Below are 26,700 nucleotides of genomic sequence, written 5' to 3' on the forward strand. Positions count from 1 at the left end.
GAGTGTCTGGAAGTAGTAGTCGATTTTGGTTTTGATTGAGATTGAATATTCTCAAGATGAACAACGCGTGTCTCGATTTCCCCTAGAAAATGGACAAAATCAGGGGTAGCTTGGCTACCACCGGATTGGAACTCAAGAGCCCTAATGGTAGGTGCGTCGAGTTTCTGAGTAGCGATATGTATGAGAAGTAAATGCAAGAGATCTGAAGGGGGCCTATTCAAGTTCAATAGGGCCTTGAAATTATTTGACATGACCGTATGAAAATTTCTTAATTGTGAGTGATTTGCGTTTCCAGAAATAGGAGGCGCATCAAGAATTTGAGAGATGAGAGTTTTGATAAGCGATTTAGAGTTGGCGTACCTTTGTGTCAGGTTATCCCGGGCTATTTTGTAATTGTCACCTGTGAGTGGGATATGCTCGAGAAGCGTCAAAGGCTCGGAAGTTAGAAAACTTTTGAGGTAAATGAGTTTTTCCAGATCACTTAATGTAGTATCAGATCCTATTATTGTATCAAAGGTCTCAATGAATGAATTGTATTCAGTAACTAAGCCACTAAATGGTTTTAACTGAATACGAGGGAGGTTTACTGTTCGTTGCCTAGCCATAGACTGTGAGGTTAGAGAAGAATTAGGGTCAAATTGGAGGGAGGGGGTAGCAGTCACATTAGAACTTTCAATGACCTCTAACCTTTCTTCCAATAGAGAAATTGTATCCAAATATTTATCAAAAACCACAGAGGAATCAGTAGAGGGGGTAGGTTCCTCGGGGATCGTCTCCAGCACATTTTGAGCATCGCGGAAAAGTCCGTAAGAATGTTTGAGTTGTGAAATTATTTCACGAATTTTATATTTGTTTAGAGAATTAAGAGTTGTGGGAACCGAATCAGCCAACTTGGTTATATCAAGTTTTGCGGTGAGCCTCTGTCGGTTATATTTTGATCGGTCAGCCATGTTGCGAGAATGTGAGATTAGATAGATTATTTGCAAATGTCTAAACCTATAAATCGATGCGAAAATGAGAGAATATGTACAATATATTATATATTACACGTTTAATAGTGTGAGATTGGCTTAATAGTATCACCCTGTATGAGCGCAGATTAGTATATGAAATGCAAAACTATAAAATTTCAAAATATATGCAATTTTCCAAAATGGGTATTTTTCAGCAAGTGTGAGACACCCTTAACAAGTATTTAAATTAATTAAATTGAAGGAAAAAACAATTATTTATTTTCTATAGTTTTCTAGAAGTGTAAAATGAGCTTAAGCGAAGCTAAATGTAGCAAAAACTTACAATTTATGCAAGAAAACAAAATTATTTTTAATAATTTTTGTAACCTGTGAACCAGGCTTAATCGGATTCAAAATTATAAATTTAATTTAAATCAAAAGGTTGAACAAACAATGTTAAAATTATAACACCCGTACTATCAGCCAAGAAATGAGTACACTTTTTGTATACTATAAACAGAAAAATATATTTACGAAAATAAAATAATGTAATATATGCAAATATTTTTTCATACAAACAAAACGACTCCTTTATTTGAACAAAGCAAGTAGTTTCTGAAATTGCACGTGTAGACCGGGCTTAACAACCTACCAGCTATTGTAGAGACGTGCTGGGTTAAATACTGAGAATTTGAGTGCAGAAAGAGAGGAATATTTTATTTTTGTGCCGGGGCGGCGTGGCTTGGAAATTTCCAAATGCAACAGAAAGACACTATAAATGAAAAACCGTTATTCTCAGAATAGAGATTATCAAAATATGCAAATACGAAGGACCTTGAGGATTTAATTAATAAATAATTAATATGATACGGCTCGATGGAACAGAAATGTTTAGGCAATACGTAAAGTATCCTTAACAATAGTAACCTATACTTATTGTACGGTTATAGAGTATATTCCCATAGGTAAGCTGGTTAAGAGTAGATAACGATTTTTCATATGTAATTTAAAGTATTATCTGCATAAATGGCACAAAGAATATTTGCTACGAGAGGTATATGGTTCAAAATGCATACAGTATCACGACTAATAAGTTATGTTCACATACATGTAGAGTACTTACAGTTTTATTCCTTGATGACGTGTCACATCAGAGCTCTGATTGAATTCCATAATCCATTTGGTTCATTTGTAAGGCACTCACTAATACGCTAAATAAATCATCGTCGATAATACTGAGCAGATTGAATTATCTGAGCGGTATAAAACGATAGCAAAAAAAGCCGGTAAAATGCGGCCTTTTTACGAATAGCGGGAGCGTCGATAGATTAGAGATGATTCTCGTTAGGAAGCTTTTGACGATCTGCCCCGGCGAGGGGTTCAAATGCGAGTCTCAACAATAACCTGGAGTTTCCAGAAAGGTTACATAAATACTACTTGAATTTTAAGTAATCAGTAGTACAGGGGCGTAACTAATTATTTTAGTGAGCCGTGTATAATATATTTATTGTACACCAGTTTTAGTAGAAATATGCTGTAAAATAATTTTGGCCGCGTAAATCCATTAAATCGACGTATCGTCGTATCATTTGAATACAATTTTTGAATTTTTTTTAATACATTTAGTAAAATGTGTGAAAAGTAAGTTGTGCACACTTGGGAGCTATATAAGGAAAATTGTATTAGTTACACATTTTTAAATCATTTTGAAACAAAATTTATGTAAGTCTCAATTTCCGCCCACACCGTACTTATGCCCACATATTTTTTATTTTTAAGATGGCTTAAATGCTCTCTTTTCAGGTCCAATTTTTAAAATTTCATTTGATCCATTAGTTAAAGAATTATATTAAAATAACTCAACCGTGCGCTTCGCCGAACGCTAGTATACGATGCGCCAATGTTTGTGAAAAGGGTGACTTTAGCGTTATTAATAAAAAACTATAGAAGCTATAGATTTAATTTTAGAAAAATCTTTATATGAGGTTTTTTGTGTAAAATTTTCTGAATTTTTCAATGGTCAAGTCAGTTTTTTTTTGAGATTTATATTTTCGTAGTTATTTAAAAAACAATTAATTTCCCAGTTCATTTGTATAAAAAATGAAGCACCCTCTTCCGGAGTAGAACTTTTTGAAATGTTGTTTACTAAACATTTCTTAATAAAATTACAGAAAGTTCTATCTTGTTTGAATTTTTCCTAAGTCAAAATCTCTATTGACTCCCCCATAGAATAGAATAGAATTACTAGAATATACTTTAGAGTATAGAAATATTACTAAATGTAACTATAGTTTTAAACAATGGGTATTCTTTCTCATAGGAGACATAATATACTATCGAGATTAATACTGTATGTTGAACAACGTCTGTTACAATACGGAAAAAAGGAGTATAGAACACTTCTTTCTCTTCGAGATACACTAAATTCGAAGTTTTTTTGCGTGAAAAAGTTTAAATGGTATGATAGTTGAAAAATTCTACAACTTGATGTACCCGTTTTGTTTAAATTTATATTACAATGATCACCCAACTTAACAACTTCAAATCTTCCAAAAAGCACGAACCTAACATGAAAAGAAAAAAAGTTAACAAATTTATTACAGTTCAGAAGGTGCCAACGAGACTCTAACAAAATTGTAAACCCATTCTAGGCCAGTCCAATGCCATTGGAAGAAATATATAATACACTCTTCGCAATCTTGGAATGCTAACGCCTGACGTGAGTGTACCCCGGGTTGTGAAATATTCATATACCCTCTTTGTTGGAATAGGTCCAAGAGCTGCTAAGGACACAAGAAGCTCACAGGGTTAGTCAGATGCTTCAAAAGACCAGCCAAACTTATTGAAGCATGAAAATTTAGATAGCAAGAGTGTATTACGGAAATCGAGAAGTCGTGTGATCAAAGGGTCCAATCACTAATGGACAGGTACCTCTGCGACTCTGATAGTACTTAAAATCAGCTTTGATTTCTAGTACGATCAATTTTAGCAGCGCCATCTTGTATCTGGTAGGGACATTTTTAAATACTAAAGATTAGTCTTCTACGCAAATAATACCATAATTTACTGCTCAATTTACTATTACCAGCAAAAACAATGGTCGTCAACAAAAACGTAATACACCAGGGAAATAAGGCAAAAATATACCATGTTCGGGACACTTGAGCAGCCAGGTTTAAAATGGTTTTTTTGGGTAGTATGTACCTAATACATTATAAATACAAAAATGCCCGTCACAGTTTGGACGAGAAATTTAGTTATTAACAAATAAGGGTCAAAAATAAGAGTTTTTTCGTTTAAATCGCTACAGGTAAAAATAGGGTAATTAAATGTCTTATTTATAATATTTTCTTCTAGTAGATGAGCCAAGGTTTAAAATAGCGTTTTTGAACTTTGGTCCGATTATTTGTTGCTTCGGATATTGCAAAATAAAACTAAAATTTCGAAAAGTAAAAATTTGCTATAACTTTTGGAAAAATGAATTTAGGGCTTTCATATTGCACTAAAAGTTGGGTCAAACAGTCCATACAACGCACAAAAAATTTTAAGACGATGCGTCAATTAGTTTAAATTTTATTCAATTTGTTTATCCCAAAGAGCTTTTTTTTCGCAATATTATTGTTCAGAAAATAATAATGATATAGCAATTCTGTGAAAACAACACGAAAGAAGAATAGTCATGTTTTCAAAGTGTTTAAAAAAATAATTAAAAAGTCATTTTTATTACTCAGAAAACATTTTAATATAATAGTCATTTTTGGCTTATAAACAATTTGAATAACTTTGTTAATATTGACTGTAGGCTAAAACTACAATGGAATTTGAAAAACAGATATTTTTATACGAATTTTCAAAGAAAAACTTTTCGCCTAGGTTAATTACGGTCAAAGTTAGCCACTTTTTTTATTTAATTGACGGCTATTTTGTTTATAACAATTAAGCAACCTAACTAGAGCCATTTTGAAGTTGAAGATATATATATATAGGTTATACTTGCTCAAAGATGTCGAGATATATCTGTAGATATATACTGTTGTTTTATGGACTTCCAAAAGGCATTTGATTGTGTTAAGCACACTATATTGATCGAAGATCTAAAAGACATTGGCTTGGACAGCAGAGATGTACAAATAGTTGCAAATTTATATTGGAATCAAACAACATCAGTTTTAGTAGATGGTGTGGAATCAGAGGCTCTTAATATTAAATGAAAAGTACGGCAGGGATGCCTTTGTCACCCCTGCTTTTCAACGTTTACTCCGAAAGAATTTTCAGAAAAGCACTTTCTGAAAAACAAGAAGGAATACTTGTGAACGGTGAAGTCATCAATAATTTGCGATATGCGGACCATACAGTACTCCTAGCTTCTAGTCAAAAAGATCTGCAAACACTATTTGATAGTGTCGTTGAGAGTTGTAGGGAGGCAGGTCTGCATCTGAACATACGGAAAACCAAAATACTCGTAATAAGTAAACAACAGCATATAAAACCGTCTATATAATATGTAAATAATACCAAACTTGAGCAAGTTGATAAAATCGTTTATCTTGGACAGCAATTAAATTGTAACGCAGAAAGTCACGGCGAAATTAGATCTAGGATAGAGCAGGCTAGAGCCGCTTTTAGAAGGATGTCCAAGGTGTTATGTAACAGAGACCTAAAATTGGCATTAAGGATCCGCCTACTTCGCTGCTATGTGTTCTCGGTCTTACTTTATTGTGTCGAGTCGTGGATTGTGAATAAAACAGATCTAAATCGCCTTGAGGCTTTCGAAATGTGGTGCTATAGAAGAAATTTAAAAGTTTCCTGGGTGGAGAAGATTCGAAATTCCACAATACTAGAACGTCTCAGCAAGACTACTGAGATCATAAAAAGCATCAAGCGGAGAAAGCTGGAGTATTTCGGACATGTAATGAGAGGTCCCAAATATAGGTTGCTACAAAATATCATGCAAGGAAAAATAGCAGGCAAACGCAATCCAGGACGAATAAGAACCTCATGGTTGAAGAACTTGCGAGATTGGTGTGTTGTTGATACAAGCATGCTATTTAGGGTGGCAGTGAATAAAATTAAGATAGGTATGGTGGTAACTAACGTTTTGATAGGACATGGTACACGAAGAAAAAGATTGTCCATGTATTGCGTTTTATCATAATTAATTTCCAAATGCCAGCTACAAATTCTTCTTATAGCTTTTTTATAATGTAGACGATGGCGTTTTTGTTTCTGCTAAAATTATTTAATCGTCAGCAAAAAAAAGGATGTGGCTATAGTTGTCGTCAATTTTTACTATGATTTGTCAACATTTCTTGTTCCAGTTTTTTAGTGTTTCATCTATATAAAATTTAAATAAAGTTGGGCATAGGCAACATCCTTGTTGAAATCCTTCATCGACCTTAAACGGTTATGAGTAGTTTTATTCGACTTTAGTTATACATTCATTGTCTTCATAAAGCGATTTGACTGCATTTATGTATGAGTCATCGTGATTTTCCATTACTTTGTACAGGTTCTTGATTCGAACACTACCATAGGCCTTTTTAAAATCCTACCTCCATAACCGTTACTTTTTTGTACAACATAGAGATGAGCGCACGTCTCTATTTCCAGTTGGATCCGGAGTTCCACAGGGCAGTGTTCTGGGGCCAGTGTTATACCTATTGTACACAGCGGTCTTACCAACAAACTTATAAACCACGACAGCTACGCAGATGACACAGCAGTGAGGTCAGTACATCAGGACCCACGGATAGCTTCTCAACTTCTGCAAATCAGCCTCAACAAAATGCAAACTTGGCTAAAACGGTTGCGTTTTCAAACAAATGAAACGGTTCATATTACCTTCACAAACCGTAAAGGTCACTGCCCGCCTGTGTATATCAACAACCACCAACTAAAACAGCAAGCAACAGTCAAATCCCTTGGAATGCACCTAGACCAAAGATTAAACTGGAGAACACACATTTTTATGCAGCGTAAACAACTTGATCTCAAATTACACAACCTATACTGGCTGATTGGTCACAAATCATCACTTTCGATGAAAAATAAAGTGCTTGTCTACAAAGCAGTTTTGAAGCCAATATGGAGTTACGGGATCCAACTTTGGGGTACTGCATCAAACTCCAATATCGAAATCTTGGAAAGGTTCCAGTCGAAGGTTCTTCGAATAATCACAAATGCCCCATGGTATGTTGCAAATAATATCATTAGACGCGATCTATAAATTACAACAGTAAAGGAAGAAATTACTAACTTCGCACAGAAATACGAAGACAGACTGACACAACATCCAAATGTACTAGCCCGAAACCTGATGAGACAACCAGTCAGATGAAGACAGACGCAATACACCTAGTGATTTACCATCGCGATTTTAGTTATATGTGCCGTAATTTCCAGAGACAAACAATTTTATATCTATGTAAAATATTTGTAAAGAAAATGATTAACGAATCATTTTTTTCAAGTCACCTACACTAGTGGTCACAACATTTACTCATTGTAATTTGTTTTACAGATTGTAAATAAATTGGGAGGTTAATTAAAAAAAACCATAGGCATTTCGGAGGTCCACAAGTCCAATGCTCAATTCAGTGTTTAATGCTATTGTTTTTTCTATGAGCTGTTCTGTAGAAAATATATTATCAGTTCATGAGCATCCGGGACGGAAACCACTCTGTTCTTCTGAAGGTCGCAACTTTTCCTCCATTCTTTCTTTAATAATTTTCCCATACAATCTACTAACAGAAGATCTAACGCATATAGTGACATTTTCGTAAATATTGTGAATATATTTGTAAATATGTAGTATTGATAATACTAACATCTTGCAGTGATAAGACTTTTTTTTTTATTTCAGCATTATCCAGAAGAAACTCTTTTTAACCAAAACCTTTACAAAAAATTTCGGCCAGTAAGCACGACAGACTCCAGTGCATCACTAACCATCAAGAAGCCTTACAAAGCATTCAACACAATCGAAAAACCCTTCCACATCTACAGGAATACCATAATCAGAGGTCCACCGAAAGACGTCGACGATGCCATCAGCAACTTAGTGACTGAAAATGTGGTAGAATCCAAACCTTTGGTCATAAGGAAGAATGCTAGTAATCCTCAACATCATTTCATTAAACAACCGGAAAAGGCCAATGTCGTGGACTGGTTTTTGGGGTTGGTAGGGATAAGGCAACCTGATCCGAATGCAGCACCTGTGGAGCCTACGAAGATATGTCCAAGTTGTAGTAAGTGCTCTATATTAATAAAACGAATACTTGAACGAAAACACGCTTTGATAATACTCTGGGCTAATTAGCAAAATTCATGGAAAAGTTATTTACCAGCAATTTTATTGCTGGAATCGAATTATAAGATCCTATATATTAATAATATAGTTATGCAAAGTCCGCAGATAGTGTGCTACTTTTTTTTATAAACAAAATGGCGCCGACAAATCGTATTTTTTTCAATTATTTCTCTATAACTCCGAAGATTTTAACTTTACAACAAAAACACCCAAACAAAAATTCACCACAATTAAATTCTGCATAGAGATATGTTTTTAACGATTTGCTCCGACGAAAATTTTCCTCGGAAAATGCAGGTTTTCCTAAGAAAAACTCTAATTTTCAAATAAAGTTTTAGGTAAGTAATTATTAATGAATAATTAAATAACTTAGTGACATCAAAGCTTTCTTGGTATAGATTGTAATTCCAGAAGCCGGTGAAAATTAAACGAATATTTTAGCAACAATTCAATTGTTAATAAACAATTTACGATCGCAATAATAACCAAAATAATCATGATACATTGATCAAACTTATAAAGATTATAAAGATGAGATGCTTATTTAATATTTTATCGACAAAATATAAATTTTTCTTTTTTTTTGCATAATCTTTAAATTTTGAAAAAAAAAATAGTTATAATACGCTGGTCTAATTAGTAAAGTACAAATAAAGGTTATTTACCAGCAATTTTATTGATGGAATCGAATTATAAGATCCTATATATTATTAATATAGGTATGCAAAGTCCGCAGATAGTGTGCTACTTTTTTTATAAACAAAATGGCGCCGACAAATTGTTTTTTTTTTCAATTATTGCTCTATAACTCCGAAGATTTTAACTTTACACCATAAACACTCAAATAAAAATTCACCCCAATTTAATTCTACATAGAAGCATGTTTTTCCGATTTGCTCCGACGAAAATTTTCCTCGGAAAATGTGGGTTTTCCCAACAAAATCTCGAATTTTCAAATAAATTTTTTGGGCCAATAATTATTTATCAATAATTATATAGCTTGGTGAAATAAAAGCTTTCTTGGTATAGATTATAAATTCAGAAGCCGGTGAAAATGAAACGAATATTTTAGCAAAAATTCAATTGTTAATTAAAAATTTACAGTCGCAATAACAACCAAAATAATCATGAGACATTGATCAAACTTGGAAAGATTATAAAGGTGTGATGCCTATTTAATATTTTGTCGACAAAATATAAATTTTTTATTTTTTTGCATAATCTTTAAATGTTTAATAAAAATTGTTATAAAAAAATTAACATTTCTCAGAAATTGTTTATTATATTCTAATTTTATAAAATACTTAAAATGCGTATTTCATAGGTCTTGAAAATGAATGCTTTAAAAAATTTTTCTAACCATTTGCAAAGAAGTTATGAAACAGCAAAGTAAATATACGAAATCTCCATTGTTTATAATTTGTTTTAATTGTTTCAAAGCTTAAAAGTGAGTCTATGGTACAATCTAATTACTCACAAAGAATGTCAAAAATTAGTGCAATAGTTACATTTTAATCAAAGATTAAAAATACTTTTTTTTTGTAATTTTTAGCGCAAAAGTAGGCCTGATACAGAGTCGGAGCTAAAATGTTCACTCGAAGCGACTGACACGCAGCATAGATTATTTATAAAAGTGTACGTCTCGCGCGGCCGGTCGTCGCTCCGAGTGAAAATTTCAGCTACAGTGCTGTATTATTCAACTTTCGCGCGTGTAAATTACAAAAAAATATATTTATAATCTTTAATTAAAATATAACCATTAAATTTATAATCGATATTTTTTTGTAAATAATTAGCTTGTACTTTATACTCACTTCTACGCTTTGAAAGAATTAAAAAATATATAAACACCGTAGTAATCTTATGTTAACTTTGCTGTTTCATAACTTTTTTGTAAATGGTTGCAAAAAAGTTTTAAAGCATTCATTTTCAAGATATTTGAAATGCGCATTTTAGCTATTTTTTAAAATTACAATATAATAAAAACTTTCTGAGAAACGTTAATTTGTTTATAACTATTTTTTTTAAACATTTAAAGATTATGCAAAAAAATAAAAAAATTTAGATTTTGTCGCCAAAATGTTAAAAAGGCATCTCATGTTTATAAGATTTCAAAGTTTGATCAGTGTATCATAATTATTTTGGTTATTATTGCGACCGTAAATTATTAATTAACAATTGAATTGTTACTAAAATATTCGTTTAATTTGCATCAGCTTCTGGAACTATAATCTAAACCAAGAGGGCTTTTAAGTCACCAAATTATTTAAATATTGGTAGATAATTACTTATCTAAAACTTTATTTGAAAATTAAAGATTTTGTTGGGAAAACCCGCATTTTCCGAGAAAAATTTTCATCGGAGCAGATCGGGAAAAACACGTCTCTATGCAGAATTTAATCACGGTGAATTTTTATTTGAGAGTTTTTGTTGTAAAATTAAAATCTTCGGAGTTATAGAGCAATAATTGAAAAAAACACGATTTTCGGGCGCCATTTTGTTTATAAAAAAAGTAGCACACTATCTCAGGACTTTGCATACCTATAATATTAATATATAGGATCTTATAATTCGACTTCAGCAATAAAATTGCTGGTAAATAACTTTTCCCAAAAATGGCCTATTCTCCGATAATCAGCCCAGACTATAACTATTAAAGTGACACTTACATCTAACTGAACTATTGACTCTCTTCTTCTTCTTTATAATCCATCTTCTATAGTAGGTGTGAAATTATCCGGGCAATGGAAACACTACTGTTGACTGCCGCTCTAAATTGTTCTGCACTACAGCATTCAAATCGTTCCCTCGAGTTCTTACATCAGGATATTCATCGTCTTTCCACATTTTGGTTTTTTCGAATTTTGCCTTGCATAATAAATTGTAATATTGAGCATTTTTACCCTTTCATCATATGTCCGAAGTAGTGATGTAACGAATGTCATTTTTTGAACATTCGCGAATACGAATGCGAATGCGAATATCTGATACGACATTCGCGAATGCGAATATTCAGTTCTTTTTTTAATTTGTTTCTATTTTTGTAATATTTTCTAAATTTATAATTGACATCTAGTGTAAATAAATCTGATTCTTAAGGAATCTTAAGGCTTAATAAAAAAGACCAAATAATAAAATAAAGTAAAGGCTGATAGACGGGATAACTGTAGAAATGCTAAAAAATGGTGGGAAAACAACTACAGAAGTTTTGTACACACTTATGAATAAAATATTAATGACAAAACAAATACCCAACACTTGGAACGAAGCAGTAACATTGTTACTATTTAAGAAAGGAGATAAAAAGGATCTAAAGAATTACAGACCTATAACTTTACTAAATGTGATGTACAAACTATTAACCAAGATATTAACAAACAGATTAACAACTAAATTAGATGGATACCAGGCAAGAGAACAAGCCGGATTTAGAAAAAGCTTCAGTACAAGTGACCACCTTTTAACGATGAAGATATTAATCGAAAAAGCTAACGAATATCATATCCCGCTATACATGGCATTTATTGACTTCGAAAAAGCATTTGATAGTGTGGAACACTGGGCAGTAAAGAATTCCCTACAAAACAGCAGAATAGACTACAGATATACTGACTTAATTACAAATATATATGATAAGGCAACAACAACTATCAAGCTAATGAAACAAACGGAGCCTATTAAAATAAACCGAGGAGTAAGACAAGGAGATACCATCTCGCCCAAGCTATTCAACCAAGCGCTAGAAGATGTGTTCAAACAACTGCACTGGGATGGTTTGGGTATAAACATAAACGGGCAATATCTGAATCACTTTCGATATGCTGATGATATTGTATTAATAGCAGAAAGAAGTGAAGAATTACAAAGAATGATGGAAGAACTAGATAGAGAATCGACAAAGATAGGACTGAAGATGAATTACAGTAAAACAAAAACCATGACCAATCAACAAGAAGAACTAGTAATTACAGTGGCACAAACAAGAATAGAACAAGTAAAAGAATATATATATATATATATATATATATATATATATATATATATATATATATATATATAAAGGAAATAAATTGTCCGAAAGCTCGACAAAAGTTCAAAGTGTTTCTCTTTTAATCAGCCCAAAACACATTGACTGCATTCCCCAAAATTATTCATTTTATATATATATATATATATATATATATATATATATATATATCTAGGACAAATCGCTAGATTAAATAAAGAAAATCAGACCGAAGAAATAAAGAGAAGAATAAGGTTGGCCTGGGCATCATTCGGAAAACTGTCTTATATTTTAAAGAACAGAAAATACCCGCAATACCTAAAAAAAAAAGTCTTCAATCAATGTATACTCCCTGTTTTAATATATGGCTCTCAGACATGGACGTTTACAAAAGAGAATATGGAAAAAAATAGCAAAGACAGAAAGAGCCATGGAAAGACAAATGCTGAACATTAAATTATCAGACAGGAAAAGAAACGAATAGATCCGTAACAAAACAAAAGTTAAAGACGTCTCTACCCAAGTAGCAAAGCTTAAATGGAAGTTCGCCGGACATACCCTACGGCAGAAGGATGAAAGATGGACTAAGATGGTAATACATTGGAGACCATGGAACCACAAACGAAAAAGGGGAAGGCCACAGATGCGATGGTCAGATGACCTGAAGAAACACACTGGGTCAAAATGGATGCAAATTGCCCAAGATAGAGAGGCATGGAAGAAGGAAGAGGAGGCCTATATCCAAGGATGGATGTTTAGGGCTGATTATATAGATATAAAGGCTGATAATGTGATCATACGAAGTTAAGTTACTTTTCCTTAATAAAAAAAAGATGAGAAGTGAAGATATTTTGATTTTATTAACCTAATATTATCTTCAAATTAGTTTTTTTTCTGATATTCATATTCGCAAAACATTCGCACAAATTTTGCGAATACGAATGCGAATGCGAATATTCGCGAATGCGAATGCGAATACGAATATTCGTTACATCATTAGTCCGAAGTAATCAAGTTTTCGTTTGTTTATAATTATTATTATTTTAGCTTCATTTCTTAATATTCTAGTTACTTCCACGTTTGAAATAATCTGAATCTATGATATTCGTAGGATTCTTCTGTAACACAAAAATTCAAACGCGGTTACTTATTCGCAAAATAAATTCCGACAGAGGGCGCTCAAAATCTTAAAGATGGACGACAACTAAAGGAAAACAATAAATTTGTCATTTGATTTCGAAGTCAAACGTTGAATATAAATCATTTACACGGTTTTTTTGCCAAAGTAACCACTAAGTTTTACCACTAAGACATCTTATGGGTTAAAGAAGACTCAAATTATGTTTCATCTGTATGCATTCATTAAAATTTGATGCTAACTGCTGATTTGGTTTTACCTTTTTTCTTAACTAGAAACTATCAATAATTTAAATATTTTCATCTGCGATAATCATAATTTAATGTAAGGAACTCTTACAATGCTTTTATATTAAGCTATCGATATATTTGTTCAATTTATTTGTAAAGAAAAATTTTATTAAATTAAAGTCGCCATTACTTTTTATCCTGCTCGATATACACAGTCCAGCAAAAATCTGGTTCCCGATAATTACACAGCGTTTTAAAAATTATTAATATATCTTACAGTTTCTAATATTGTTTTTTAATTTAGTTAATATGTAGATACACTATCATTTATTTTACACCATCAGATAACAATTTTTAATTAAATATAATCTGTAAAATAAGTAGGAAAGAATTGTTAATAATAATTGTTTTGGAAATTATGAGGTGGTCGGAATATTTTGCATAATAACGTACATGCTAGTGATGTAACGAATGTCATTTTTTGAACATTCGCGAATACGAATGCGAATGCGAATATCTGCTACCGACATTCGCGAATGCGGATGCGATTGCAAATATTCAGTTTTTTTTTTAAATTTGTTTCTATTTTTGTAATGTTTTCTAAATTTATAATGAGAAATTAATTGACATCTATTAGTTTAAATAAATCTGATTTTTAAGGCTTAATAAAAAAGACCAAATAATAAAATAAAGTAAAGGCTGATAATGTGATTATACGAAGTTTACTATGAGATCTCTAACACGAGAATTTTAATGTCACCGTTGCATGTGGTTGTCTTTTTAAAGACAGATCACATGCTATGATTTTTTTGTGACGGATATTCTTGAGTTGGGGTTGATTTCATGTAATCGAATGAACTATCTTTCAGTAAAGTCGTCCCAGGAACGCAACTCATAAATATTGGCAATATTACTTTAAAGTCTTCTACTTTAAAATGTATCATATGTATCTGAATTGCCGATATAAATGAGTCAAATGAAATAAATTTATAGAAGAATTTTTTTACTAAGCAACAACATTTTTGTTTATGTTATTAGTATTTTGTATTTTGACAACGGCACCCGATTTGGGCGTCGAAACGTTAATAAAAATCATTTTTTAATAATATTGTGGCTTATTTCCCATTATAAATAGTTAAAATTGTAAAAATGTCACAAGAAAATAGCTTCAGAACAACGAAGTTAAGTTACCTTTCTTTAATAAAAAAAAAAGATGGGAAGTGAATATATTTTAATTTTATTAACCTAATATTATCTTAAAATTATTATTTTTTTCTGATATTCATATTCGCAAAAACATTCGCACAAATTTTGTGAATACGAATGCGAATGCGAATATTCAAAAATATGCGAATATTCGCGAATGCGAATGCGAATACGAATATTCGTTACATCACTAGTACATGCTGTGCCCACAATATATACTACATTTTACTTATTTATTTAATTTTACAGTTGTTTAAACATTAAAAAATACTACGTTTAATACAAACGTTAAATTAACAAAATGTGTAATTTAACATTGGTTAATTTACTTCATTACCTAGAGTATAATAGGAATGAATACTGAGGAATACTGCAATAGTTTTTTTAAGTCGAAATCATTGTTACTACTACTACTATCGGTTTACAGCGTTCTCCGACGCCTTCCGACTCCTAACCGCCATTCTTCTCTGTTTAACCATAGACCTGGAGGGATTTCTCTTTCCTCTAGTTCTTTTTCAATTCCCTCCCTCCAGCTTCTTCTCGGCCTTCCTCTTTTTCTTCTCCCTTGTGGTGTCCATGCCAAAATCTGTTTAGGGATCCTGTCATCTGGCATTCTCTGTACATGGCCGTACCATACCAATTGTTTTGTTTTTATGTCATCAAGTATTGTATGTGTTACTCCCATCATTTCTCGTATTCTCTCGTTCGGTATCCGATCTCTTCTTGATTTGCCTGCTGCTCTTCTCCAGAAGTCCATTTCTGTTACTAGTAACATTTTCTGCGCTCTTTGTTTCAGTGGCCAAACTTCACTGCCATATGTGATTATACTTTTAAGTATGCTATTGTATATGAGCTGTTTGTTCGCTTTAGATATTGTCTGGTCCCACAGAATGCCGTTCATCATGGATATGGCTTTTCTACCCTGCATGTTTCTGTCTTTTATAGCAGCATCGAGTGTTCCATCTTGAGTTATCTTCATGCCCAGGTACTTGTATTCATCGCAGTGTTTAATTTCTACCCCATCGTCTAATGTAATGGACTGTTTTGTTCCTCCAATACACATGGCTTCAGTTTTCTTAATATTGACTTCGAGACCCCATTTGTTATATTCTTCTATTAGCTTCCGCGTCATGTAACTTAAGTCGTCATGATCTTGAGCAATCAGAATTTGGTCATCAGCGAAACATAGAGTGTATAGTGTTGTGTCGTCATTGAGAGGGATTCCCATGCCATTACATTTTCTTTTCCACAGCTTGAGTGCTTGTTCCAGATAAATTTTAAAAAGGGTAGGCGAAATACAACAACCCTGTTTCAATCCTTTCGTGATCTTAAATCCCTCAGACATCCTTGATCCAGTTTTAATTTTTGCAGTAGTTCCATTATACAGACTTTGGACTGCTTTGATAAGACCATGTTTAATGTTGGTTTGATAAAGGGTTGACCATAGTTTGCTGAGGGGCACACTGTCATATGCTTTTTGTAAGTCTACGTATACCAGGTGAACTTCTTTATTGACGGCTGTTTTTTTCTCAATAACTTGCGTAATAGAGTACAGGTGGTCTACTGTGGACCGCCCAGCTCTAAAGCCAGCTTGCTCCTCTGATTCGTAATCTCTATAGTCATTTTCTATTTTATTCTTAATAAGTTTCCCATACATCCTACTTATTGTGCTGTTTACCGCAATTCCTCTGTAATTTTCACATTGATCCTTGCTGCCCTTTTTGTGGATTGTTGACATGATAGATAATTTCCATTCTTTTGGTAATTCGGCACCATTTAAGCAATCTTGGAAAAGTTTTCTTAGCTGTTCTTGGAGTTTGTCTGTGCCGGCTTTTACTAATTCTGCAGGGATGTCACCAGGACCAGGGGATTTTCCATTTTTCAGGGATTTGGTTATTTCTTCCATCTCTGATTTACTTATTTGTAATGGTGATGAATTTATATGTATACCTATCATGTTGTCTTCTATGTTAACAAATTCTGGTCTTTGTTCTGTTAGTAATTTTTTGAAATATTCTTCCCATTTTTCCGTTGTTATTGGTGATATAACGTCTTTTTTCTTATTAGTTCTCATATTTTTAATTAATCTCCAACTCTCTGTGCTTCTTCTACCTCCTATGTAAGTATTGATTTTTTGGCAGTTCTTTTCCCACGATTCGTTCTTTTTTTGAGTTATCTTCTTTCTTACTTTGGCTTGGGCTTCTTTGTAAATTATTTTATCGTTGTCTGTTTTTGTTGATAGGAAAGTTTGGTATTTCCGACGTTTATCTGTAATTTCCTTTTCTACTTCTTCATCCCACCAGTACGGTTTTATTCCTTTATGGTTTTCGTCACATTTCCCCAGTGCTTCTTCTGCTGCCAAATGAATGGACTTTTTGATGTGTTCGTAGTGTTCTTCGGTATTTTCAAAATTACCACTTTCTAATTTTTCATCTAAACGTTTTTTATACAATAGCTTTACACTCTCATGGTTTAGACTGCATAGATTGTACCGTACTTGTTTTATTAACTGATTTGATTCGATGTGCTCTTTTTCTTTTTCATATCTGTTTGGGAGTACTGCTTTAACTTTTAGCAGATGATGATCGGTGCCACATGATGGCCCTCTGGCTACTCGCACATCTTGTATTTTAATTGTAGTTCTCTGTCTTACAACGCTATAATCTATTATAGATTTCAGATTTCTGGTCTGTTGTATCCAGGTGTACTTATGTATATCACGGTGTGGATAAAATCCATTTAATATTTTTAAGTTATTTTGTGTGCATGTTGATATTAATCTGGTTCCATTATCGTTTCTGGTATTTTCACCGTGTGCTCCTACCACTTTGTTGTTAAATTCCCGTCCAACTCTGCTATTGAAGTCTCCTAGAAGTATGATCTCTCTAGATGTTCCTACTTTTATAATTTCATCGTTCAGTTGTTCGAAGAATTCATCTTTATTGTTGATCAATGCGTCCTCATTAATGCCATATACTCCTAGTATGGCTATTCTGCTTCCTTTTATCGTGATGTTCATTTTTATAAACCTCTGATTAATTGCTTCCCAAGAGGTAATATATCTTCTTAAAGTTTTGCGAATAACAATAGCAACTCCTTGTTGTGCTCTTTGGTCTTTAGTTACTCCACTATAGAACATGTCATAGTGACCCCACTTTTCGGAACCACTACCCTTCTTTTTAGTTTCCGTAAGCACCGCGATATCTATCTCTGCATTTTTGAGTTCTGACATGACTTCTGGTGTTTTTCGGGAGATACCTTGCACATTCCATGTACAAAAATTCATTAACCGTTTTCTTTGCAGTTTTCGTCTACTGTGTTTCCAATCTTGTGCTCCGAGGCTTTGGTTAGGCTTTTTAACATTGTACGTGTTTTATAAGTACCGAGGAGTTAGCTCGGTGCCTTAACCCCCAACCTGGAGGGCCAGGGATTTTACATCGGAGTATCCTTCTCCTATGCGAGTTGCTTCCACTACAGCTAGAGAGTCCCACCTACCCTGATCTTATACCATCCCTAAAATCAAGGGTTGCCAGCTCCGCCACCTTCGCCGTACCAAAAAGTAGTCTTCGTCGCCTTGGATGCCGTTCTGGACTTCATCCGTAACCCTGGACAAGGGACCCTTAGCAGGTGCTAGCTTCCCGGGTCAAGAAGCTCCTGGAATCTGCGGACGGCAGGGATTGATTCACTTTCCCTGATAGGACTATCCAATAGAATCCAAAGGACTCTAAAGGAGTTCCTACCCGCTACCTATCGAAATCATTGTTAATTACAATATAAACTAACCGCAAATATGTACACAAATTAATGACAAAGTCAATGTTTTCCTTGAGTTGGTGCTTTTAAAATTCGCCACCAGGCGTCGCCCACTTTACGGTTCCTCGCCAATTCAGATGCACTTTTTTGGTGTCCATGCTTCCAAGGCGTAAAGAATAGTAGAGAACACATAACACCGAAGCATTCTTAGGCGTAGTTCTAACCTTATATCCCGACAACAAAGAAACTTTTTAAGTTTAACGAATAATCCACATTTTATGAATTTCGTTGATTTGGTTTACATTTAATACTATCCATATTTCTAAATAATTGTATGTACCCACACCCTCAATTACATTATCGTAAATAAATCAATTGGATGTTTGCATTTCCTGATTTAGCCATGATCATGTATTTAGTTTTCTTCAAATTCATGTTCAGTCCGACAGCATTCATTAATGAGTGGTATTACGTTCTGTAAATCATTGTTTTTATCCATCATTATTACTGTATCGTGTGCAAAATGTAACTTGCTCAAAACTTCTCCATTGAGAATACCATGGAGAATACTTATCCATACCTTATATTGAATCTAAGAGCGCTTCTTTAAATACCGTGTCGCTATAGAGGTTAAAAAGTAGTAGAGACAGCACGCAACCCTGACGAACATCTCGGGTTTTCTGGTTGTCAACTCTTACCTTGGCAGTTTGATTCCAATATAGATTAGATATAATTCTTATATCACCGCTGTCAATATTTTTGCTTTTTAATTAATATATCTACTAGCTTTTTATCTTGAACATTATCAAACGCCTTTTCAAAGTGCACAAAACATAAATACATATCCTGATTCATGTCCATGCATATCTGAAACAGAATGTCCAATACGAACCAAGCATCTATTGTTTCCATACCATTTCCAAAGCCAAATTTTCTGTCACTAATTTCATATTCACGAGTTTTAACAATTTTGCTGTTAACTATTTTGAAATACATTTTAAGTGTGTGGCTCATAAAGCTATTGTTCTGTGATCTGAGCAGACTGTTGCATTTGACTTTTCGGTAGATTGTAGCCATTGTCTGGGATTGTGGCAATCTCATATATTAGATTAAAGAGTTCAACCATTTTAATAATAACATCTTCATCAATAAGTTTTAATAATTCGATGGGCACATCATCTAGTTCAGTAGCTTTGCCCTCTTTTGTGTTTTTGATGGTCTGTTATGAGTTCCTCCCGCAATATTGCTGGTCCGGTGTCCTCTGTGGTTTCTAATGACCTTTCTTCTCTTTCCTAGTTAAATAGTTGTTGGATGTAATTGATCCAGTGACACAATCTCTCATTCACATCAGTAATAATACCCCCTTTATCATTTTTAAGGATATTCGTTTTCCAGAGACTGTCATTTCTTTCATTATTTTTGTATAAATTAAAGCTATCATACTTTTTATCCAGATCTTCTATTTCCTTGCATCTCTCGGAGAGCCACCTAACTTTTGCTTTTGGAGTTTTCTTTCTGATGTTTCCCTGAATTTCTTTGTATTTCCTCAGGTCTTTGGCTTTATGTTTTGTTCGTTCTATCATAAATACATGGAATTCTACTGTCATTCAAGAAAGAATGACAGTAGAATGATAGTAGAAGTCCTTGAACTTTTCTTTTGTTCCAACTGGTTCGAAGGTACTGACACGCAAGGGCATGTTGAGTTGGGCACTTTGACTTTCTTTAAGTTTTCGTTTATTTTAAGTTTCCTTTCCACATAAGCAGTGTCTTATTTGAGTCACCTTGTATCCATGATTTTCTTGTTTCATTGGCTCTTTATGGTTCTTTAGTTTCATTCTCATTGACGAAACAACCGGATTGTGGTCGGAGGATATGTTTATATGCCAGAGGCCCCAGCAGCATGAAGCTTGCGGGGGGCCCATATATCAGGGACCCCATCTTGTTGTCTAACATATGTAAAAATATGTCATTGATATATTTTTTAAGCATGCATACGCAGCGTTTTTCAGCAGTGCCTGGAAATCTTCAAAAACTTCCCTCGATTCGATTTAGCAAACAATGCAGAAAAACGTCCAACCAAAATGGTCTAAAAACGTTATCGGTGACTAGGTGGTCATCCAGATTACAAACTGTGGTTGGTGTAAAGCAAAACTACGTGACAATTTTAAAAAGATTGTCTAAAATAATATTAACTACCACAGATCGTGAGTAGAGAATGACAACTAATAATTATGGAACAGTTTGAATTTGTCTTCCCATCTATTTTACAAAATAAAGTACTACTTTTATATTACAACCGTAAAGAATTTTTATCGAATTTTTAGACAAAACTGTACGTCATTTTTACAAGAATCCAATGATTTTGCTACTAATTGTGGCTTTCGCTGTACTTTTAAAATTAAAAGGTTTGGTAGAGTTAAGAAGAATTTTGATGAATTATAGGCATGTTTTTCGGAAATCTCGATATAGTCATTGAACAAATTCAAGCTGGATTTATAAGTATATACAAAGTGAACAACGATTTTAAAGTCTTACTTCCTACAAGTGGATATCTTTTCAAATCGGATCCAGGAGGTTTTGCAGGAGTCAGTAAATTAGTTGCTGCGTACCGGTCAGATTTAAGTAATGAGTTTTTGGAGGAACTGCAATTTGTTAGAAAATCATTGAGGACACAGGTGGAATCGGCGAACTCTATTATTTATGATGCAGCCAAAATTTTATTCTTATAAATTTTCATTGCACTATTGCTTGCATCTTGCATACCAGAAGTGTGTCATGCGTACATTTTGTTTTCAACTTTATTCGTCACGACCACTAGTTCAAAGAGATATTTTTCATTCAGAGAGATTTTTAAATGCATTCATTTTTTTCGAATCGTGAGAAAACTAATAAATATTTTTGAAAACTTTATACGCAGAATGAAAAATTACATTATTACCGAGGGCTAAAAGTCTCTTATAATAAACAAATGTTTCTTTTGAATGGGATAATTGAAATTAAAAATCATACTAAATTTTCTCTTTTTTCACCCCTGTAACTTACTGAATTAAACATTATAGAAGTTTTCGGCGGCTTTCGGCTCTCGGTAATAATGTAATCTTTCATATTACTCTTTAATTTTTCAAAAATACTAGTTTTCTCAGGATTCGAAAAAAATTAATGCATTTAAAAAGCATTGGCACGAAATTTTGCGACTACGCTCTTAATTTTTGTTCTATTTTAATCTATACCAATAAAGTTGCTGTAAATGATAGTTCTAGTTCCATACCAATATTTTTGTTATAAAGAGTGCACACATACACTATACAGGGTGTCCCGGAAAATAGTGCGTTCCTTTAAGGTATGGAGAGAATACACAATTTGGAACAAAAAAGTCCTATACCATTTTTTTCTAAAGTTAACCGTTTCCAAAAAAAAGTTAACATTGTTTTCCATATACCTGTATTTTAATGTTTGGAAATTTTAATAAACTGGCAACATCGTACGCACTACGGAATAATAACAGATAATAAGAACTCGTTTGTGATTGTGATTAACAGTATTTAAAATAATCCAACCTAATAGTAGGTAATACTTATGTATTTACTATTTGTTTACTAAAATTATTTTCTTTTGAAATGTATTGAAATACCTATTGCATAATTTTAAACGAATTACACATCTTTTAACATAAAAACACATCTTTTAACTGAACTAGTATTATGTATTTAGTAAGGTTTAAATGGGTTGAATGCTGAGTATTGCTGAGGGCTTTAACTGAATTACATAGTTTTAATAGTTTACAGTGGAACTTAAATACACCAGATAATGTCTCAGTAATTTGTTTACTTGTGAACTGAAATAACTAAGTTGTACTTACTTGAAAATTATTATTATACCGAATAGATGTTTCAAGTAACCTTTCACAAACACCATTCATAGGTAATAACATAATAGGTAATACACTCACTATTCGAAAACATTTTCGGCATTGACACTAAACAGGATTCTTTAAAACTATCTGTTTACTATCTATCTTCTATCTATTTATTTACATGGGACTGTCTATGCTTAAATTTGCGTACCGCACATAGTTGTCAGATTTAAATTTGCCTACCAAAATACATTTTAATTTTTTGGTCAAACGGTTGCATTTAGAAAAAAATGTTATAAGAGTTTTTTGTTCTACATGGTGCCTTCTACCTATACCTTTAAAGAACGCACTATTTTCCGGGACTCCCTGTATGTATACATTTTTGATACACAAGTCGCATTTAGTAACTTTTTAAAGGGGGCCCATTTTCAATTCTGCGGGGTGGCCCCGACGGAGTTTGTTACGCCACTGGATATATCCACTCCTGTATAAGTTTTGGATGATATGAAATTTCTATAAATATCTTCTGTTGAGGCTAATATAGTCTATTTGATTTCTGATTATTTTCTCAGCTAGATTTAACCGCTATCGTTATGTATTCCTCTTTGAGCGGCAAATTTCTCATCTGAGTTCTCTTTATAAACACAATTCAATTAGGAAATATTTCGCGAATACTTTAAAAATTGTATAATATTCATTTTGGTTAAAGTTTCATTTGATTCAACAAACATGTTAACCAAAAATTGGCTTTATCTTGTCATGTCATGTCACCCTTGTCAAATTGTATATCCACTTCATAATTTCTCAGTTGGTCTGTGCCCATTGAATTGGCAAGTACCTAGTATCTTCGAGCAGGGAACCATGGCACCCTTTTAGCATGTGTTCCACTTTATCCATTAACATCGACTTGTAGTCATAACATTTTAACATATTACATTATGTAAACCATATATGATGATGTTAACACTATTTACGGTGTGCTAGTTTCAAAATACTCGGCAGGATGTAAGTATTCCCACACTTTTTTCATTTTAACAGTCACATTTTTAACCTTTTGCTTTAATCTAACGTGGAAATACTTCATTCTAGGCACTGAAGATGTTCTGTTTAGAACGAAAACGTTCTGCAATCGATGACATTTTATAGTTTTTAAATAAACGATTTTATACCAGAATACATCTCGAAGTTTTTACTTCTGTATTGGTTTTTTAAACTATGGTATACAGCCAACTATTGGGATTTTCCCATTGATTTTTTTTTATTTTTTTTTTTTGTATAATATTCATTCTATTAATATAATTCTACTTTTAGCTTGTGGCAAAACGTTTAAGAACGTGCGGATAGTGGGTGGAATAGAAACAATGGTGAATGAGTATCCGTGGATGACTGCACTTTTGTATAACAACAGATTTTACTGCGGGGCGTCCCTCATAAACAACAAATATTGCCTGACAGCTGCACATTGCGTTAACGGGTAATGAGTTTTATCTATTTTGATTTGTACTAAAAGGTTAATTATACACTCACCGGCACAAAATTCCGTCACCCAAAATTTTTGATTAAGTTTGACAACTATATCAACACTATCAAAAGTTAAGCTTATGTATTTATAGTTTTTAGTCATATTTCCCTATTTTTTAATAGATTTACCAAAGAAAAAATAACCGCCGTATTCCTGGACCACGATCGATCCAGTTCTTTTGAAACCAACACAATATCTCGAAAAGTTATGAACATTTTCCGACATCGAGGATACAGCACAGGTGGGACGTATAACAACGATATCGCCCTAATAGAACTAGACCAAGAAGTACCTCTTACAGGGATGTTGCGACCTGTGTGTTTGCCTCCAACGGGAAAAAGTTTTACTGGGTTACAAGGTAATATAATAATAATTAAGATTAACCAAACTTATATACAATCATCTGATATTTTTTATTATTTCGTGCGAATTTAAAGAAACGAACACATGAAGTCAAACATAATTTATTTTAGCAATTTAATAAAAAATACGTAACAATTAAATAAAACAATAAAGTATTTAACAAACAAATTGAAACTTGTTGTTTTAAAGTCACTAGAATAAAAAATTTCAATGTTAAACTAATAATTTTTAAATTGTTTTTATTTATTTTTTTTTTGTAGTCAGTGTTATCACCTCTAGTACTATGCAAGCTTCAGTTTGCGTGGGCACGCTTCTAATCCAATTTCAACGTTTTGTTGTGGTAGGTTGCTGCATTCTTCAAGAGCAGCTTGTACTAGTCGCTCGGTGTTTTGTGGATTATCTCGGTGAGCTCTAATTTTTCTTTGTATATCCTACAAATACTCTATAGGGTTAAACTCGGGTGAGCAAGCAGCCCACTCCAATCAAGGGATATCTTCTCCAATAATGTCTCTAGTCACTCTAATGGTATTTTAAGGTACATTACCATGTATGAGAATTCAATTTTCTCCTGTTGCATCTCTCCAGAGCCTAACTACAGGTTATCTGTGAGCAGTTAAAGTTGATTGGATGAAAATTAAAGGAGTTTTTTACGGATCACAATTCCTCTCCAGAACATTATACTTCCCCTTTTAGATTTGTGAACAGATCTGACATGATTTTACACCAATCCTGACTTTTTCTGAAAATAGCACATTTTTTTAATTCCCAATGTTCTAGTTTTGGCGGTGAAGACACCAATTTATACGATCAATATTGTGCTGCCTGGATAACTCGGGAACTCATAACTGTCTCCTGCTGTGTACTTCTTGGTACGAACTCTTCTTCTTACCGTTTCAACTGAAAAAGTTACACCTGTAGCTTCCAAAAGCTGCCTTTGGAGCTGCAGATGAGAAATGGTTGGGTGTTTTCCAGCTGACTGGACAATTAAACGATCGTGGCGAGCCATTATTACTTTTTGGCGACTTTTCCTTGCTTTATTTTTAAGCTTTTCTAGTTCTTGTTACCTAGCATAGGTTTTGGACAGAACACAAAGCTCTACAGATAGGTCCCTCTGAGAACATTACTTTCTCCACAAGACCAATATCTTTCCCCGTTGTAAGTTCTATAACCCCACATGAGGCATATTTTCGTTTTTGGACGCACAAGTTAGTTTATTTATTTTCGTCTAATTTGTAACTCAAGCAAATAAGGTATACCTTACCGAGCTGTACTATCTGATTGTCTTATCGATTTATTTATTTTCCATAAAAACCTTTATTCATTGCAACAATAACAAGTTTTTTCAAAAGAAATAAATATTGCTTTTGAAATACATGATGATTCCATATAAGTTTGGTTGTGTGTATATATTAAAGTTTGTTATATTAAAATATATAGTACTTATTTATTGATTATGATTCTCCTTCCTTCTCTTTAATTGTTATTTCCTGGAATTTGCACAAGCATTTTTGCAATTTTAATTCAATAAATTTATATTTTAATCTAGTATTTTAAGGGCCGGTTGTTCGAACGCTAATCAACAATGATCACTATCAAATAATTAATTACGGTCACCAACTGTCAATGTCAACTTTGGTTGTGTTGCTGAAAACATAATTGATTATAATTATGAGATTAGTTAATCAATTAACATAACAATTATTAACATAATTGATTAATTAATTTCATAATTGTAGCCAATAATTATGTTTTCAGCAACCCAATTAAAGTTGACATTGACAGTTGTGACAGTAATTAAATATTTGATAATGATCATTTTTGATTAGCGTTCGAACAACCGGCCCTAAGGGCCGGTTGTTCGAACGCTAATCAACAATGATCATTATTAAATATTTAATTACTGTCACCAAAACTGTCAATGTCAACTTTGTTTGGGTCGCTGAAAACATAATTAATTACAATTATGAGATTTATTATTAATTATGTTAATAATTATTAAACAACCAATGGTATACAGCCAACTATTGGGATTTTCCCATTGATTTTTTATTAATAATTATTGTTATATTAATTGATTATAGTCTCAGAATTGTAATTAATTATGTTTTAACAATTGACATTGACAGTAATTAATTATTTGATAATGATCATTGTTGATTAGCGTTCGAACAACCGGCCCTTAGTCTAGTAAAATAAAATTACACTACATGTAAATCAAAATGTAAATTCGTACAGGTTGAAACAAATTTTATATCAAAGTTTAGGTGGGTACAAAAGATATTTTCAAAAAAGTATCCAAATCATGCAGGGGGATCATTGTTTAAATAATTAGAAAGTGGTCATTTTTGCAAAAAAAATACTTTTTTA

At 33.0% G+C, this 26,700-nt stretch overlaps 1 protein-coding gene across 1 annotated transcript in view; it reads left to right on the forward strand.

Moving 5' to 3' along the window:
- Nucleotides 1–26,700, forward strand: part of LOC114331779 (trypsin-1-like) — an 81,476-nt gene that overhangs the window by 41,588 nt on the left and 13,188 nt on the right. Inside the window, exons 2-4 of the mRNA XM_028281431.2 lie at nucleotides 7,816–8,200; nucleotides 23,760–23,922; nucleotides 24,093–24,328. Coding sequence (XP_028137232.1) covers nucleotides 7,816–8,200; nucleotides 23,760–23,922; nucleotides 24,093–24,328 — 784 coding nt within the window. The remainder of the gene's footprint in view (nucleotides 1–7,815; nucleotides 8,201–23,759; nucleotides 23,923–24,092; nucleotides 24,329–26,700) is intronic.

This window comes from Diabrotica virgifera, chromosome 8 (genome assembly GCF_917563875.1).
Source record: "Diabrotica virgifera virgifera chromosome 8, PGI_DIABVI_V3a".
NCBI lineage: Eukaryota > Metazoa > Arthropoda > Insecta > Coleoptera > Chrysomelidae > Diabrotica > Diabrotica virgifera.